Raw genomic sequence first — 19,079 nt, 5'->3', positions numbered from 1 at the left:
GGCACTTCTGGTGCCCGCCGAGTCCCATGGCCACAGGCTCACTCTGCCTGTGGTTTTCCAACGTGGGTCTCCGCTTTGCCGTAGCGGACGACCCGTTTCCGCGGAGCTTCCCCTTCAGCAAGTGAAGGAGACCACCATTGTCGTTCGCACCGCCTCCGGAAGTGCACCCGCGTCCCCTATAGGGCACTTAACTTATTACAAAAAATCCCTCTTTGAGCAACTCAAAATAAAAAGATAAAAGCTCTGAAACATACATTAACACAAAAATATATCTACAAATATCAAAAATATCAAAATTACTGAGCACTGTAATCCAGAGTTGTAACTGAGTTTTATATCTCTGGATCATAGTGCTCAATAAGCCAATATTCTGATAACTTATTCTTTATTATAAATTGATTTTTATAGAAATTTTCTTAGACAAATAAGAAATACATAATAGTAAACACAACATATATAACAAAACTTTACTCTGAACTTAGTCCCAGTACTACCTGTTGATAAAGAGAATAAGAAAATTGATGCAACCAGGGACATAATAATAATAATTTATTTATACCCCGCCCATCTGTATATTACAAAATGAGGTAATATGTAGAAACAGTAACCTGGAATGTCAAAGGAAGTCATTTATATGTTTTTAAGCAAAGGCCCAAAGTGTTTAGGTATACTACCTGCCCATAATGGACTCAGAAGATCCGCGGAGGGTGAGGAGGACTGCTCCCTGTAGGCTTAAAAATATATAGAGAAAATTTGACAAATGGAAACCAAGTAACTGAAAATGATGTTTTGGATTTAATCCCCCTAAGTTGTTGTTGTTGTTGTTTGCTTTGCTTGGCAGGATCTCACCAGGAAAACTGTGATTGGGCTGCTTGATATTTATGGCTTTGAGGTTTTTGAGACAAACAGGTAAGTTACTCTTGCTCTGGTCACTTCCAGGCTTGATTAGTGCAATGTGCTTTATGTGGGTCTGCCTGGAAACTTTGGGCTGGTCCCCATGTGTTTCTGGTCACAGCATTTACAAAAAAAAAAAAAAAAAAAAAAGCTGACTTATGAGTATTGAGACCTAAAGGAGGAGAACATCTTTTGCAAGCTCTTCCACTTCCAATTGCTCAGGGTGGTTTTTCTTAAGGGCCCTTGGTGAAAAAGTAAAAATGAAATAAATTTAAAATCCCTGTACATGGAAATCTTGCATATCAGTGGTGGTGGACTGCCCTTCGTTGGAGGTTCTTAAAGAGAGATTGGGTGGCCATCTGTCAGGAACTCTCTAGCTGTGATTCCTGCCTTTCAGGGGGTTGGACTAGATGACCCTTGGGGTCCCTTCCAGCTCTACAGTTCTTGGATTCTCTGACATTGGACTCCTTGTCCCTGACATGGCAGGTGGGGTGGGGGAGGATTAGAAGAGTTGTCAGTCCTATGAGACCCTACCCCCCCACCCAGCAGTCTTAAAGCAGCTGCAGTGCAGAAACGGGTTTACCCTCGTTAGCTCCTGTTTGAGAATTAAATGCCCATATTTTTCAAATGACTTTTCTGCACTTGGAATTTCCTCTCAAGTTTTGAGCAATTCTGTATCAACTACTGCAATGAGAAGCTACAGCAACTGCTGATAGAGATGACCCTGAAGGCTGAGCAGGAGGAGTATGAACTGGAGGGCATTGAGGTAAAGGCCGCAACCCCCCCCCCCAAAAAAAAAGATTCCTTATTGCCTTCCTGGTCTGCCGTCAGATCCTTCCTTAAAATAAAACACATATTTAAGTACATGTGGATTGAATGAAATTTCAAATAAACACAGGTGAAGTTGACTTAGATGATCTGGTCATTTGTGATCTGTCCATCACTGGCCTTCCAGATGTTGGGAGATTTCAGCTCCCTACCATTGCTGGAAATTGGTCGGGACACAGGTTCCTCATACCCCAAACAGCGAAAACAGGTGTTGCCAGTTTTCAAAGCAATATCCAAACCTGCTGAATGTGTCTGCCAGAGGGGGAAGTGGGATGGGCACATCACAAGCAGAGACCCCACTTTAGTTTTCTCTTGTTTCTGCCAATCCTTGCATAGCCCAAATAGGGCATGGAGATGGGGGGCATCGGTTTTGGGAGACTTTCAAGGTTTGCAGAAGCAGAAAAGAAAATCCTCAAGGTAGGCAGCCCCCCCCCCGAAGCAACTAATGAGGTTTGAGGGTGCCCAGTGTGGCCATGGAATGCCAAGGTAAGGGGGCTTTAGCGGGGTGTATGTGGAAAACAAGGTAGAAGGGGGTAACAGGGAATGAAGCGCTTGGAAACCCAAACAGGAGGGCCTCATACGGCAACATTTTGCTGCAGCTCACCCCTTGATAATCTTTTCCAGCCCAGAGGGAGTTTAATTCCTTGTTTGAATTCTCTGAACAAATCTCACCTCAGATCTTCAGCCTCAGATTGTCCCAAGGACTCCTGTCCCCAAAATAGCCCATCCCTACACACCTGGATCTCAGAGATGCTTTTGCTGATGGAAAAGTTATGTGCATCAGGTGTGACTTTTTAATTTTGCAGGAAGCCCTCTTGAGTCTCTGTTTTTGCTTCTCATTCCAGTGGGAGCCAATCCCATACTTCAACAACAAGATCATATGTGACCTCGTGGAAGAGAAACACAAGGGGATCATTTCCATACTGGTAAGAAAGAAGATTCATGTTTAAAAGTCATGGCTTCCTGCCAAAAGTATACTGGGAATGGCTAGGGAGTTTCTAACAGAGAATTAGTCGCACACCCTTCCAAAACTACAGCCCCAAAGTTTCTTTCTGAGTTGGGTGCAGCAGTTAAACCAATTCCAGTCATGTTTTAGTTTGGTGGTGTCAACACCCCAGGGATGCCTGACTGCCTGGAATCGACATCTTCTTTCTAGTCATGTTAGCTCAGTTGGTAGAGCATGAGGAAAGAGCCCTCGAGGGCCTTTCCTGCATCTTCCAGCTTCAGGAGCGCAACTGCCTCCAATGGTGGGCATTAGCCATTCTCCTGCTCCTCCTCCTCTTCCTCCTTCTCCATGGACGAAGGACTTGTACTCTCACCCCCAGGAAACCACCAAAGTGGTGGGTTTTCAGGGATAAAAGGAGTTATTCAAGAATGGATAACTTTTCGCATGCCTCCTTGCCTGCTGACAGAGAAATGGAGCCAAATGATTTATAGATGGGCAACCTGAGGCCAGAACGCTCATTAGTGGAAACTTCATCAGACTTGGCAGTGGCCCAGGGAGGCATTTCCATCTGTCCTTCTCAGAAGCACTTGTGGGATTTTGCATCCTGGGGAACTGGACTTCAGGGGAATAGAGGTCAGCTCTGAGCACCCTTCCAAACCCCAGCTCCCAGAATCCTTTGGGGGAACCCCTGACTGTTTGAAATGGTGTCATGGTGATTTAAATGTGTGGGGAGAATGTGCCCACCCCCCCGCTGAAGAAATCCAGTTTTGGCTAGCTGAAGAATAGGCAAGACTTCTCATATTCCTTCCTGTGTCAGGATGAAGAATGCTTGCGGCCCGGAGAAGCGACAGACCTGAGCTTTCTGGAAAAGTTGGAAGAGAAAGTAGGAGACCATGCCCACTTCGTGACGTATGCACCTACGCTCCGTAACCTCCCCCAGAGGAGACCTGCTTCCCACATGCCCTTCCCTTCCTTGGAGAGCCCTTCTGCGTTCAGAGCACCCCCTAGCCCTACCCTGCCCACCTGGCTCTTCTCTTTGACCCTGAGGGAGGTGCAAATGCGCCTGGAACGGAAAGGTTTTGACCTCTTCTCTTTCTGTCTCCAGGCGGAAGCTTGCTGACCAGAAGACGCGGAAATCCATTGACTGGGTGGACTTCCGCCTTCTTCACTATGCCGGAGAGGTGACCTATTGCACTGTCGGTGAGAAAGCAAGAGCCCAGCCTCTGCTGGCTTGGAGGTGCCACGTTGGTGGTGGCACCAGACCAGACACACTAAGACCAGACCAGGTTAAAGAGTGTCGGAACTAATCCCTAGTGACATCCCATGAAACGGAATGTTGGAAGATTCAGGACATGTAAAAAGAAGCACTTCTTCACGCAACGCGTAGTTAAACTATGAAACTCCCTCCCACAAGAGACGGGGATGGCCACCAACTTGGGTGGCTTTCAAAAAGCGTTGGGCAAATTTGGAGCAGGAGGTTTTGGATGGCTTCTAGCTACAATAACTATTCTCTGCCTCCACATTCAGAGCCAGGCATGCCGGGTTCTGCCCAACATTGTGGGTGCCAGACGGATCCCATTGCAGCCACAGCAGGCCCCACTGGGCTTTTTGGAGGGCGTAGCAGGCCCCATTGGGCTTCCTTCCGTTATGTGGGCTGCAAAATATTGAGGGGGCTTGGCCCCCTCATGGAAAATTTTTTGGGGAGCTCACCCCCCACAGCCCCACAGATATGGCTCCCCTGGTCAGAGGCAGTGTTGCTTCCAAACGCTGCTTGCTGGTTTCCCACAGGCATCTGAGTGGCCCCTGTGAGAACAGGATGCTGGGCTAGAGGCCCCCCCCCCCCGGCCTGATCAGGAGGCTCTTCTGGTGTTCTGACATTAACTAGCTACCCTCTAGCACACGACGTTTAATCCTCGGGCTAAATTTCCAGTAACTCTTTTGGGCTGCTGGAGTGAAGAAAGGAGGAGTTCAGTCCCACAAGATGTGGGGTGGGCATCATTTTGGGATTTGCTTCACAGAGAAGACAGCTATCAATAACTCCTAGCCACTATGATTCTATTATTTTTTGTGTTTTAATTCACTTTGATTTCCCCACCCCACCCCAATTCCAGGATTCTTGGAGAAAAATAATGACTTGCTGTACCGGAACCTTAAAGAGGTAAACCCATCTTTTAATTATGTTAATTTGTTTGGGCTTCTATCCTGTCTTATTTATGAGACATCAATGGCTAATTTAAATAGCAACATGGGCACATGTTCTTACATATACAGTGGTACCTCGGTTTTTTAACATCTCGGAAATCGAACGTGCCATGCGTCTTCCGTATTGAGTTTTACGGAAGTAAGTGCTTCTGGAAGTAAATGTTCGGTTTTCGAACATTTTGGAACTTCAACGGTCTTCTGGAATGGATTACGTTCAAAAACTGAGGTACCACTGAATATTTAAATACACAAACCCAGTACATAAATAATACACAAATTATTTCATGTAAAACAAAGGATGTTTTAGGGGTCTGATGTCTGGTCTGGCAACAACAGATAAAACTACCTGATTGGAGATAAGTAGAGAGAGTTTCGGGGTGAGACAGGGCCCCCAAGTCCCTGGGTTTTTTTACTGACCGCCCCCCCCCCCCCCGCTTATAGGGTAGCTAGATTTACTGTGTAGTGCAGCACTGGTGGTGGACCCCCTCCCCTCTCTCCTCTCCAGCAATCTTACATTGCCCAAAAGCAAACTTGAAACATGAGCCATGGTCTGGAGAGGAGATCCTTGGAAGCCCCAAGTTAGCCCCTGTTGCGAATCTGCCCTTGAATTCCTCCTCTCTCCAGTCTCAACAGCCAGCCAGTCTGCATTTTGTGGTCACGGAAGACCCCAGTCCTCTTTGGAGACTCTTTTAGGATTCTCTCCCCCCCCCCCCATGCCTTTCTTTTGAAAAAAAGATTTGCAAGCCTCAGGGATTTCCCTCCACCCAAGCTGCTGGGTGCTGCTGTTTTATAGTGTGAGGCTCTCAACGTGTGATAATTCTGGCGACTTGAAAGGAGAATCCACGATGTTCTGATGGGAATCCTCTTGTTTTCTAAAGTCAAAGCTTGGGTTATGTTTCGTTTTAACAGCAAGATCTGACTTGGGATTTGCAAATTTTCCATGCCCCCCCCCCCAATGTCCATGATTTTTAAAGGAGGTGTATTTTCTCCAGCTTCCTGTGCCCCATGCACGTCTAGAAATTTTGCATCATTTCCCTCCCCCAGCAAATTTTGAATAGGCCACCCGTGCTCTGATCTTCCCAGTGACTTTGCTTTATTTTCATTTGATCCCAGGTGCTGTGCAGGTCAAAAAATGGGATCCTCAGAGAATGTTTCCACCTGACGGAGCTGGACAACCGAAGGAGGCCTGAGACTGTGAGTTTATCCCAGGCATAGGCAACCCAAGGCCCATGGGGGTCGTTTAACCCGCCCATGGACCCCCACCTCCCACTCGGCTGGCTCCTGTGTGCTGCACTAAACCGGCGTGGAGCAGAGCGGGGACCACCTTCCGCGACACTGGGCGGCTTCCCATTGGCTGCAAGAAGCTCCTCTAGCCAATGGGAAGCTGCGTACGCCTCCTCCGCGTCGCAAGGAGCGCTGGAAATGGTGTCTGCAGGATCGCAAACCGGCCCATGCCCCAAAAATGTTGCCAACCCCTGGTTTATCCCATACATGTGGGCCTAGATGTCAGGGCTGAGCTTGATGCAAGCTTCAAGTGACGTAGCTTGAAACTTCCACAGTTTTGTGGAAAGTGGTGGGGAGGGGGGGGCCTTAATTTTAAAAAAAACCTTTATTGCCTTTGCTAACAACTGAAAAGTGCAGTACCATAAGCAATGCAAACAGACAATAAACACTAAGGGAAAGCCATACCAATATAAACTGAGACATCTGTATTTCCCAAGGTGGCATGGATGGTGAATGCGGGGGCATTTGAGTCTGAAGCACAGGAAATAAAATCCAGCCAGATGACATAGAATCATAGAATCATAGAGTTGGAAGAGACCACAAGGGCCATCGAGTCCAACCCCCTGCCAAGCAGGAAACACCATCAGAGCACTCCTGACATATGGTTGTCAAGCCTCTGCTTAAAGACCTCCAAAGTAGGAGACTCCACCACACTCCTTGGCAGCAAATTCCACTGTCGAACAGCTCTTACTGTCAGGAAGTTCTTCCTAATGTTTAGGTGGAATCTTCTTTCTTGTAGTTTGGATCCATTGCTCCATGTCCGCTTCTCTGGAGCAGCAGAAAACAACCTTTCTCCCTCCTCTATGTGACATCCTTTGATATATTTGAACATGGCTATCATATCACCCCTTAACCTCCTCTTCTCCAGGCTAAACATGCCCAGCTCCCTTAGCCGTTCCTCATAAGGCATCGTTTCCAGGCCTTTGACCATTTTGGTTGCCCTCCTCTGGACACGTTCCAGTTTGTCAGTGTCCTTCTTGAATTGTGGTGCCCAGAACTGGACACAGTACTCCAGGTGTGGTCTGACCAGAGCAGAATACGGTGTCACTATTACTTCCCTTGATCTAGATGCTATACTCCTATTGATGCAGCCCAGAATTGCATTGGCTTTTTTAGCTGCCGCGTCACACTGTTGGCTCATGTCAAGTTTGTGGTCAACCAAGACTCCTAGATCCTTTTCACATGTACTGCTCTCAAGCCAGGTGTCACCCATCTTGTATTTGTGCCTCTCATTTTTTTTGCCCAAGTGCAATACTTTACATTTCTCCCTGTTAAAATTCATCTTGTTTGTTTTTGCCCAGTTCTCTAATCTGTCAAGGTCGTTTTGAAGTGTGATCCTGTCCTCTGGGGTGTTAGCCACCCCTCCCAGTTTGGTGTCATCTGCAAATTTGATCAGGATGCCCTTGAGTCCATCATCCAAGTCGTTGATAAAGATGTTGAATAAGACCGGGCCCAAGACAGAACCCTGTGGCACCCCACTAGTCACTCTTCTCCAGGATGAAGAGGAACCATTGATGAGCACCCTTTGGGTTCGGTCAGTCAGCCAGTTACAAATCCACTGAGTGGTAGCATAGTCAAGACCGCATTTTACCAGCTTCTTTACAAGAATATCATGGGGCACCTAGAATCATAGAATCATAGAATCATAGAGTTGGAAGAGACCACAAGGGCCATCGAGTCCAACCCCCTGCCAAGCAGGAAACACCATCAGAGCACTCCTGACATATGGTTGTCAAGCCTCTGCTTAAAGACCTCCAAAGTAGGAGACTCCACGACACTCCTTGGCAGCAAATTCCACTGTCGAACAGCTCTTACTGTCAGGAAGTTCTTCCTAATGTTTAGGTGGAATCTTCTTTCTTGTAGTTTGGATCCATTGCTCCGTGTCCGCTTCTCCGGAGCAGCAGAAAACAACCTTTCTCCCTCCTCTATGTGACATCCTTTTATATATTTGAACATGGCTATCATATCACCCCTTAACCTCCTCTTCTCCAGGCTAAACATGCCCAGCTCCCTTAGCCGTTCCTCATAAGGCATCGTTTCCAGGCCTTTGACCATTTTGGTTGCCCTCCTCTGGACACGTTCCAGTTTGTCAGTGTCCTTCTTGAATTGTGGTGCCCAGAACTGGACACAGTACTCCAGGTGTGGTCTGACCAGAGCAGAATACAGTGGCACTATTACTTCCCTTGATCTAGATGCTATACTCCTATTGATGCAGCCCAGAATTGCATTGGCTTTTTTAGCTGCCGCGTCACACTGTTGGCTCATGTCAAGTTTGTGGTCAACCAAGACTCCTAGATCCTTTTCACATGTACTGCTCTCAAGCCAGGTGTCACCCATCTTGTATTTGTGCCTCTCATTTTTTTTGCCCAAGTGCAATACTTTACATTTCTCCCTGTTAAAATTCATCTTGTTTATTTTTGCCCAGTTCTCTAATCTGTCAAGGTCGTTTTGAAGTGTGATCCTGTCCTCTGGGGTGTTAGCCACCCCTCCCAGTCAAATGCCTTGCTGAAATCAAGGTAGGCCACATCCACTGCGTTCCCTTCATCTACCAGGCTTGTAATTCTGTCAAAAAACGAGATCAGGTTAGTCTGACATGACTTATTTTTCAGAAATCCATGCTGACTATTGGTGATCACAGCATTCCTTTCTAGGTGCTCACAGACTGTTTGCTTAATGATCTGCTCCAGAATCTTCCCTGGTATTGATGTCAGACTGACTGGGCGGTAATTATTTGGGTCCTCTCTTTTCCCCTTTTTGAAAATAGGGACAACATTTGCCCTCCTCCAGTCTGCCGGGACTTCGCCTGTTCTCCAGGAATTCTCAAAGATGACTGCCAGTGGTTCTGAGATCACATCTGCCAGTTCTTTTAATACTCTTGGATGCAGTTCATCTGGCCCTGGAGACTTGAATACATCTAAACTAGCCAAATATTATTGTACTATCTCCTTAGTTATTCTGGGCTGCGTTTCCTTTGCTGAATCGTTTGCTCCAAATTCTTCAGGTCGGCATTGTTTTCTTTATCGGAGAAGACTGAGGCAAAGAAGGCATTGAGGAGTTCAGCCCTTTCTGTGTCCCCTGTTTGCATTTCACCATCTTCTCCTCTGAGTGACCCCACTGTTTCTTTGTTCTTCCTTTTGCTACGAACATACCCATAAAAGCCTTTTTTGTTGCTTTTAACCTCTCTAGCAAGCCTGAGTTCATTCTGTGCTTTAGCTTTTCTGACTTTGTGTCTACACGTGCTGGCTATTTGTTTGAATTCCTCTTTGGTGGTTTCCCCCCTTTTCCATTTTTTGTACACATCCTTTTTTAATCTTAATTCAGTTAAAAGTTCTTTAGATAGCCACCCTGGCTTCTTTAGGCACCTTCCATGTTTCCGTCTCATTGGTATTGCCTGACGTTGTGCTTTTACTATCTCCCTCTTAACAAACTCCCAGCCATCATGAACTCCCTTTCCTTTTAGTATTGTTGTCCATGGGATCTCACCCAGCACTTCCCTAAGTTTTATGAAGTCGGCTTTCTTAAAGTCAAGAAATTGAGTCCTAGTATGCTTGGCTGCTCCTTTCCGCTGTATAGTAAACTTCAGAAGAGCATGATCACTCGCGCCTAATGATCCTTCCACTTCTACCCCACTAACCAGGTTATCAACATTGGTTAGGACCAGATCTAAAATGGCTGTTCCTCTTGTTGCTTCTCCCACTTTCTGGACAATGAAGTTGTCTGCAAGGCCAGTGAGGAATCTGTTTGACCTTATGCTCTTGGCTGAGTTTGACGTCCAACAAATATCTGGGTAATTGAAGTCCCCCATTACTACTATCTCCCTTCCTTTTGCATGCTTGGCCATCTGTTCCAGGAAGGCATCATCTATGTCCTCCGTTTGGCTTGGGGATCTATAGTAAACTCTCACAATGAGGTCTCTGTTGTTCTTCTCTCCCTTAAGTTTGACCCAAATGCTCTCACTTTGGCTTTGAGGATCTAAATCTTGGATCTCTTCACAGGTATACACATCCTTGACATATAACGCCACTCCTCCTCCTTTCTTGTCTGGTCTGTTTCTCTGAAATAGATTGTATCCCCCCATTATTACATTCCAATCGTGGGACTTATCCCACCAGGTTTCAGTGATGCCTATTATGTCATATTTAGTTTGCTGTACTAAGAGCTCAAGCTCATCTTGTTTATTTCCCATGCTTTGCGCATTAGTGTACAGACATTGAAGTCCATTAATCATTCCCCCATGTCTCTTATTTAAGGATTTTTTCCTCCCACCACTAGGTCTGCGCGCTGTTTGCTCCATTTGGTCTATGACATTTGGATGATCATCTTCATCAATTGATAGACTCCTACCTTCAGGAGCACTGTCTCCCTCCCCCACATTAGTCAGTTTAAAGCCCTCCTGATGAGGTTTCTGAGATTTTTGGCAAAAACATTTCTCCCAACCGTTGTGAGGTGCAGCCCATCACTTGCCAGAAGTCCATCTTCAAGAAACTGCAGTCCGTGATCTAAGAATCCAAACCGTTCCTGTTTACACCATTTGCGAAGCCAGCTGTTCACTTCCACTATTTCCCCCTCTCTCCCTGGGCCACGTCGTTCAACTGGGAGGACAGATGAGATGACAATTTGTGCATTTAGTTGCTTCAATTTCCTGCCGAGAGCCTCGTAGTCTCTTTTGATCTTCTGGAGGCTATTGCTTGCAGTGTCATTGGTTCCCACATGAACCAAGAGGAAGGGGTATTTGTCAGTGGGTTTTATGATTCCTTGCAGTCGTTCAGTTACATCTTGGATCTTAGCCCCGGGGAGACAGCACACTTCCCGAGACATCTTGTCAGGTCCACAGATCACTGCTTCTGTTCCCCTCAGTAGGGAATCCCCTATCACCACTACACGCCTCCTCTTGGGTTTGGTCGGGGTTCTTCCGTGAGCTGTCCGTTCCAAGGTCGCCTGCACATTCCCTGAGGACTGACTTTGCTGCTCGTCTTCATATACCTGATCGACTGTAATGAGGGAGAGATCCTCAAATGGAGTCTGCTCTTCGTCTTCCATGCTAGGGGAGAGGACCTCAAAGCGATTGTGTATTTCTAAACAATCAGAGTGAACCCTGGGCCTCCTACTTCTTTGAGTCACGTTTCTCCATATATCTGGCTCCTGTGTTGGTGAACTAGACTCCTTCTCAGGGGAGTCCCCTGTCTCCTCCTTGGTGGAGACGGTGTGCTCTGTTGCTTCCAAGAAGAACTCCAGCTCTCTAATTCTTTGGAGCGTAGCTACACGTTCCTCCAGTTGCTGGACTTTGTCTTTTAAGAGGGCAATCAACATGCAATTGCTGCAGGTAAAGCTGCCTGCAACCTTTGGCAAGATGGCAAACATTGCGCAGGAATCGCAGGCGACTGCAGCTGTTCCCTCCCCTTCCATCTTGAGATCGTGTCGTTGGGGGTGGCTACAGCGGTCCTCCATCATAAAAAGCTTGAAGACAGGACAAATAACTTCCCCCACACAAAAAAACCTAGGTCTCCCCCAACAAACGTTTGAGACTAGCTCCCCTAAATCTAAAAGATGGATATAACTGTGCGCGCCGCTAGGCGCGTGCTGCTGCCCTGCAAACTCTGATAAGCTCCTCCCACAGCTAATCCCCTGCCTCAACAGAAACCCTGCCCCCTCTGACCTTTACACAGGGAAAACAGCTAATCAGCCACAAAGAAACACACACACACAAGAAAACCTTTTGCTCCTTCTTCAACTGCTGCCCTGCAAACTGCTGCCCTGCAAACCCGAGGGCGTTCCCACCACAGATGGAAGGATGTCCCCAGAACTCACAGTCCCACCAGCAATCCTGTATTAATTGGAGGGGGAAGACATGAAAGTGCTCTGGATCCTCCACCTCCCTGGAGGCACGCAGCTTATGTGTAATTTTTTCCTACAATAGCCTGAGTCCCTAAGTTCTTATACCACAAGGACAAATGAAGCTTACATGCTGTTTCGGAATATGTGGAGAGACGACAGTTGTGGGGAAGCCAGGGCACATGGTTTAAGATATTTCTTCATATACTTGAGATCAAAATATAGTGGTTCCTCGGGTTAAGAACTTAATTTGTTCCAGAGGTCTGTTCTTAACCTGAAACTGTTCTTAACCTGAAGCACCACTTTAACTAATGGGGCCTCCTGCTGCTCCTGTGCCGCTGGAGCACAATTTCTGTTCTCATCCTGAAGCAAAGTTCTTAACTCAAGGTATTATTTCTGGGTTAGCGGAGTCTGTAACCTGAAGCGTATGTAACCCGAGGTACCACTGTAATGAAACCCGAGGGCGTTCCCACCACAGATGGAAGGATGTCCCCAGAACTCACAGTCCCACCAGCAATCCTGTATTAATTGGAGGGGGACACTTTTATTTTTATATTTTTATTATTTGTTCTTGCAACTGTACTTCCTAGGTGACATTCTGTGTAACTGTTTTGAATGAGTCTTTTCTGTTTGCTCAGGTGGCAACTCAGTTCAAAAACAGCCTGGCTAGTTTGATAGACATCCTCATGTCGAAAGAACCTTCCTACATTCGATGCATTAAACCCAATGATGACAAAGCGGCTGGTAAGGTTGTCTCTGGGAACTCAGCAGGAGGGTGCATTATGTTAATAATAATAACATAATTATTGTTAGGCAAATCTCTTTGCTCTGGCTGGCAGAGATCTCCGGTGATGGGGACCTGTTCTAGACCTACTAACCAGGAAACCTTTTAGCTTAAGATGCAACCATAAGGTCAAGCTTCCCTTCCTCTTCAACTTCTATCCTTCCCCACAAAATGCCCAATACTATAATTGGAATAAGGAAAGGCGCTGGGGGGGGGGGCTTTTAAAAGAAGTAAGAAATGCAGTTCCTCCTTGGCACAACTGAGTGCATATCTGGGTTTTCCCACCAAGAGGATGGATCTCTGGGAGAATATATATTCTTATTGGGTTGAGGGGTTGTTTTGGATGATTTCTTTGGGTCCCAACCAACCCTGTGGTTTTGTGCCTGCAAGACTGTAGTTTGTAGGGACTGCTGCAATGATTAGCCCACATCATCCTGGGGTGGGAGAAGAACAATGATTGCCACTTTCTTTTTATCCTGGACTGAAGCTGGAAGCTGGAAAGGAGAGGTGTCACTTGCTCTGTGTGCAGAAGCCAAAGCTATGGCTTGAGAGGGGGCACCCCCTAGAAACCTAACAGGGATGTGAGATCTGTTGGGGTATTCATGCTGTGAGTCTCTTGGTTTTATGCTCGGGTTGTATATATGTGTGTGAATAAAACCATATATCCTAAAGACAGCACAGTCTCTAGTAACCTCCATTCCAAGGAAACTGAACCCTGGGCAACTATAGGCACCATCCCAGTCTCCAAGTGGTGAGAATCTAGCGGTTTCCAGCCACTTGCCCAGTTTTGGTTTCCTGGGAATGGGGGCAGCAGACTCACAGCTTTGGATCCAGCACAGAGCAGGCAAATCTCTGCATCTCTGTGTCCCCAGCTTCCAGCCTGCTTCCAGCTCAGCTGACACACACAACTCTGGCTTTGTTCTGCTACCTAGCAGCCAGATGAGGGGAGGGGGGGTGAAGGAAAGCCTCTGGAGGGCACTGTCGCTTTGTTGTAGCTCTTACAAACTTGCTTATTCTTTGGGGATACTTTGGGTCACTGTCTCACAAAGAAACTTGTCTGATCAGTTCAGCAAGCTACTCCATTAGACTCCAGCCCTCACTGGGGATGGGGATCCAAAAAATTGGAAGGGACTCAGAGCATAATCCAGAATCAACCCCCCCCCCAACAACCATATGTATTTTAATGGTGTAAAAGGAGAAGGGAGCTCGTGGCTTGGCCAGTCTCTTCCCTTGGTCAGTTGCCTGCTCTCTCTCTCTCTCTCTCCTAACTTAAAAGTTTGCACACAGCTGCGGAGAAAGCCGCTCGGGTGCCTGGGGCAATGCACTGCAGGGCCTCTAGAGTCTGCCTGCCTCCTCCCACTCAGCCGCCCTACGACGGGGGGGGGGGGGAGCGGGCGGACTGTATGGGCAGCGTGGAACCTGTGTTCGCCCAAGTCACCGCGTCTCTCCCAGGAGAGACGTGTGGCTCAGGCCCCGCAGCGAGTGCCGCCCGGCATTTTGTCACCTGGGGCAGACTGCACCCACCACACCCCCTTCCTCCGCCCCTGTTTGCACATGTGCCCTCATGCAGCTGGTAGCAACAACCTCTTGTCCTTGGTGTGGGTTTTGTCTTTTGCAGACAAATTTGATGACTCCTTGATAAGGCACCAGGTGAAGTACCTGGGCCTGATGGAGCACCTGCGAGTGAGGCGAGCCGGCTTCGCTTACCGTCGGAAGTATGAGCACTTTCTGCAAAGGTGAGGCCCAAAGCTCTCCCCCCCCCACCCTTGTTTCCAGCAACTGGTATTCAGAAGCATCACTGCCTCTGACTCTGGAGGCCGAGTCGCCTGCATCACGGCTTCGGAATACCAGTTGCTGGGAACCAAAGAAGGGGAGAGTTGCTCTTGTGCTCCAGTCCCGCTTGGGGCTTCCTACAGAGGCATGTGGTTGGCCTCTGTGAGAACAGGATCCTGGTCTAGGTAGGACATTGGCCTGATCCAGCAGGCTTTGATTACATTCTTACTTTCACTGCACCAACTGCCCTATTGGCAAAGTAAAGGGAGGTTTCATGGACTGGTTGGTCACAGAGTTGTGGTGGGAGGAACCAGCTGGGGACCCCGAAGGGAAGAAGGTTTGGGGCCTGGGGAATAGGGAGTGGGGGTGGGACGACAATGAGGGGTCAGAGGGAGCAGACTGGCAGGAGGGGGTGCTGGAAGAGGCCACAGAGTTTGGTGAGCAGGAAGAGTCCGTGGCAGAGAGCGGTCCAGGCTCAGAGGCAGGAGAGGACGGGGCCCAGGAGACAGCGTTGAGAAGAAGCCGGGGAGTCTCCCCCTCTTGCTGCGACCAGTTTCCCTTCGCCATGGTCTAGAACACGCCGAGGAAACATGCAGTGGATGTAGCCTACCTTGATTTCAGCAAGGCATTTGACAAGGTGCCCCATGATATTCTTGTAAAGAAGCTGGTAAAATGCGGTCTTGACTATGCTACCACTCAGTGGATTTGTAACTGGCTGACTGACCGAACCCAAAGGGTGCTCATCAATGGTTCCTCTTCATCCTGGAGAAGAGTGACTAGTGGGGTGCCACAGGGTTCTGTCTTGGGCCCGGTCTTATTCAACATCTTTATCAACGACTTGGATGATGGACTCAAGGGCATCCTGATCAAATTTGCAGATGACACCAAACTGGGAGGGGTGGCTAACACCCCAGAGGACAGGATCACACTTCAAAACGACCTTGACAGATTAGAGAACTGGGCAAAAATAAACAAGATGAATTTTAACAGGGAGAAATGTAAAGTATTGCACTTGGGCAAAAAAAAAAAGATGGGTGACACCTGGCTTGAGAGCAGTACATGTGAAAAGGATCTAGGAGTCTTGGTTGACCACAAACTTGACATGAGCCAACAGTGTGACGCGGCAGCTAAAAAAGCCAATGCAATTCTGGGCTGCATCAATAGGAGTATAGCATCTAGATCAAGGGAAGTAATAGTGCCACTGTATTCTGCTCTGGTCAGACCACACTTGGAGTACTGTGTCCAGTTCTGGGCACCACAATTCAAGAAGGACACTGACAAACTGGAACGTGTCCAGAGGAGGGCAACCAAAATGGTCAAAGGCCTGGAAACGATGCCTTATGAGGAACGGCTAAGGGAGCTGGGCATGTTTAGCCTGGAGAAGAGGAGGTTAAGGGGTGATATGATAGCCATGTTCAAATATATAAAAGGATGTCACATAGAGGAGGGAGAAAGGTTGTTTTCTGCTGCTCCAGAGAAGCGGACATGGAGCAATGGATCCAAACTACAAGAAAGAAGATTCCACCTAAACATTAGGAAGAACTTCCTGACAGTAAGAGCTGTTCGACAGTGGAATTTGCTGCCAAGGAGTGTGGTGGAGTCTCCTACTTTGGAGGTCTTTAAGCAGAGGCTTGACAACCATATGTCAGGAGTGCTCTGATGGTGTTTCCTGCTTGGCAGGGGGTTGGACTCGATGGCCCTTGTGGTCTCTTCCAACTCTATGATTCTATGAAAGAGAGAGAAGCAGACAGAGCCTTAAGCTGCTGGGGAAGGAACTGGGTGAGGAGCCTTAGAGAGCGGTGGGAAAGAGGGAGCTTCAGCCCTTGCAAATGCCTTGTGGGGGCAAGGGCTGCTGTCACCACTAGGCCTGCGCTGCTTTGCTTCTTTGAACAAAGAGTTAACTTCACTGATACAGTGTTTTGCTTTGAGTACACTTGACTCCAGCTCCTGAGAGGGGGGTCAGAAGTGGCTCAGGAGATTTGCTTGGAACACACTTTCCTTTAGTCCCTGAATTTATTTATAATTTTGTTTTTAGGTACAAGTCCCTGTGTCCGGATACCTGGCCTTACTGGCAAGGGACGGCTGCCAAAGGAGTTGAGAAGCTAATCAAGCATATTGGCTACAAGCCAGAAGAGTACAAAATGGGAAAGTAAGAGCAACATACAAATAGGCATTAGGATAAATTGCTTGCAAAAATGTGTACATTGGGCAAAATATTACAGAAGAATGTCTGTTAGGAGAAATCTGGAAGTGTTTTCATGAGGACTGCAAATGGATGTGGAAATGTGGTGAACTGAACTTAAAAGTGGGAAATGGGGAGAAACTGAAATGGACAGATTTTGCTCATCTCTTCCTGGAAGTGCTTAAATTCGGTGAGACCACCCTCAGAGCAAATGATAGATTTTTGGGTGCCTGCATCTCATTGGGTGATTTTCTCTTGTTTAGGACCAAAATATTCATCCGTTTCCCAAGAACTCTGTTTGCCACAGAAGATGCCTTTGAATTCAGAAAAAATCGGCTAGGTATGTAATTTGCCCACTTTTGATCTTGCAAATCCCCAAAAGTCATTTTTAACTGAATATTTTGATGCCACCTAGTTTCTGTGAGGGTTTGGCCTAGGCAGCATCTGAGAAGACCACAGCCTTGCAGTTCACATGGCCTGCAGGAAATTTAGGATTTTGCAACTAGGAATGGAGGAGAATTTTATTTGGTCTGCAGTTTTACATGAGCTGATTTAATTTGCACAGATCAGAATGTAAACATCCTCCAGATTTTGCACTTCTTTGGATTTTTCAGTACAGCTCTTGGCTAAAGATATAAACAAAAATCCACTTAAAATGCATTTTTTAGGATAAAGTGTGTTTAGAAATACATACCTTGACGTACAATCCTTGTTTAGATAGGTATTTTGCAATGGAATATGTAAATTGATTTTTTGTGCAGATTTTTTAGAAAGGAAATTTGTAGATTACTGCAGAAATTTATGGGGGTGTCTGTTCAAATCAGAGGCAGCAGCAGTGGAAGAGATGGGACCTTCATGGAGTCTAATGCTTTGAACACCTCCATCATAGGCTCAGGTTGCATATATGTGTAAATTAACCATATATCATAAAGACAGCACAGTCTCTGCTGGGACTCATTGTCCAAAACGAAACACGGACCCGGCTAAGTGCCTGGAACTCCCTGGCGTCCTGCTCTGCTGTGGAAATTGGAGGTGGGGTGGGGTGGGACAATCTTTGTCTATCTACCAACCAATTGTTTTGTTCACCTCCTCAGCCTTGCATCGGCACAGCCAACCTTGTGCCCGCCAGAAGCATTTTAGCCTTCTGTCCTTCAAGGGTGGGGAGCGAGTGGCTGGACTCCTGCTCTCATCCTGCCCCTGACCATGGTCTGCGCTGGCTGCCAGGGCGGAGGGGAGCTGGGAGCCCAGCAGCACCTGAGCGCCACAGCAGGTTGCCTGTCCCAGGCTTAAAGCTAGACTTGGAATGTGGACTTTCACCTCACAAATATATTTTCAGGGAAATTTAAGCTCTGGATTCCTGCGGAAGGTGGCAGACTCTCCTTCATTGGAGGACGGCCAATGGATGGCCACCTGTGATGGATTCTTTAGCTGGGGTTCCTGCATTGCAGGGGTTTGGACTAGATGACTCTTGGGGATCCCTTCCAACTCTACCATTCTCTAATTCCCAGTTGCTTTTCCTTTTCAGTTTCCAGAATACAAGCCAAATACAAAGGATGCTTAGGGAAGCGTGAGTTCCAAAAGATGAGGGAAGCAGGTAAGTAGCAGATCTTGGCTGCAAAAACCCCAGGGGGACCTTGCTTGGTTTTGTACTAATTCAGGATTTTTAAATAAAAAATGCATTATTTGGAATTGAGACCCAAAACGTCTTTATTTCAAATGCTGGTTTCTAACATTCAGCTTCTTGCTGCAATTCTGAATGTTACTAATGAACATTAATTTGCTGCATATTTATTGATTTGATGTAAACAATGGTTAGCCCCCTCTTCAGCTGGAAAGTGTCCCAGACTGCAGAGGCGTAGCAAGGTCAAGTGGTACCCAGCATGGAATTTTTTTTATCACGCCCCCCCCCCATTGATGGCTCGGGGTAGGTTTGGGTGTTGTGGGTGGGTGGCACACTGAGAGTCACCCCCCTCAGCGATGACACCCAGGGGGTCCGCCTCCCTTCCTACGCCTCTGCTAGAATGTAGCAGAAACAAGGTGGTCCCTGCTCTCAGGCTTACAGTTTAATAAAATAAAACTTGGGCCTCTGTTCTTAGTTACAAGTTCTTTTAGTGCCTAGATGGAGTGGAAACGGGTCAAGGAGGGGATGGGTAACTTTCCTTTCCTTTACAGATTCCCATTTCAGCTGGGACATGAGCACTGGAGAACATACTTGAGGTCTATTCTCCTGAATTAATTTCTTTGTTCAGCTTCTCTGTCTCCTAGATTTCAGAATAGTGCAGCTGAACAAAGAAATTACCGTATTTTTCGCTCTATAACACGCACCAGACCATAACACGCACGTAGTTTTTAGA

General features: G+C 47.2%; 1 protein-coding gene across 1 annotated transcript in view; it reads left to right on the top strand.

Annotated features, from left to right (window-relative positions):
- Positions 1-19,079, top strand: part of MYO1H (myosin IH) — a 73,959-nt gene that overhangs the window by 32,618 nt on the left and 22,262 nt on the right. The window contains 12 exon segments of the mRNA XM_082196072.1: positions 842-909; positions 1,555-1,660; positions 2,568-2,648; positions 3,486-3,577; positions 3,774-3,868; positions 4,780-4,826; positions 5,984-6,064; positions 12,625-12,730; positions 14,389-14,506; positions 16,579-16,692; positions 16,989-17,065; positions 18,251-18,319. Coding sequence (XP_082052198.1) covers positions 842-909; positions 1,555-1,660; positions 2,568-2,648; positions 3,486-3,577; positions 3,774-3,868; positions 4,780-4,826; positions 5,984-6,064; positions 12,625-12,730; positions 14,389-14,506; positions 16,579-16,692; positions 16,989-17,065; positions 18,251-18,319 — 1,054 coding nt within the window.

This window comes from Podarcis vaucheri, assembly GCF_965113315.1.
Source record: "Podarcis vaucheri genome assembly, chromosome: 13".
Lineage (NCBI taxonomy): Eukaryota > Metazoa > Chordata > Lepidosauria > Squamata > Lacertidae > Podarcis > Podarcis vaucheri.
The sequence above is the reverse complement of the archived record's forward strand: the minus strand, read 5'-3'. Positions and strand labels throughout refer to the sequence as shown.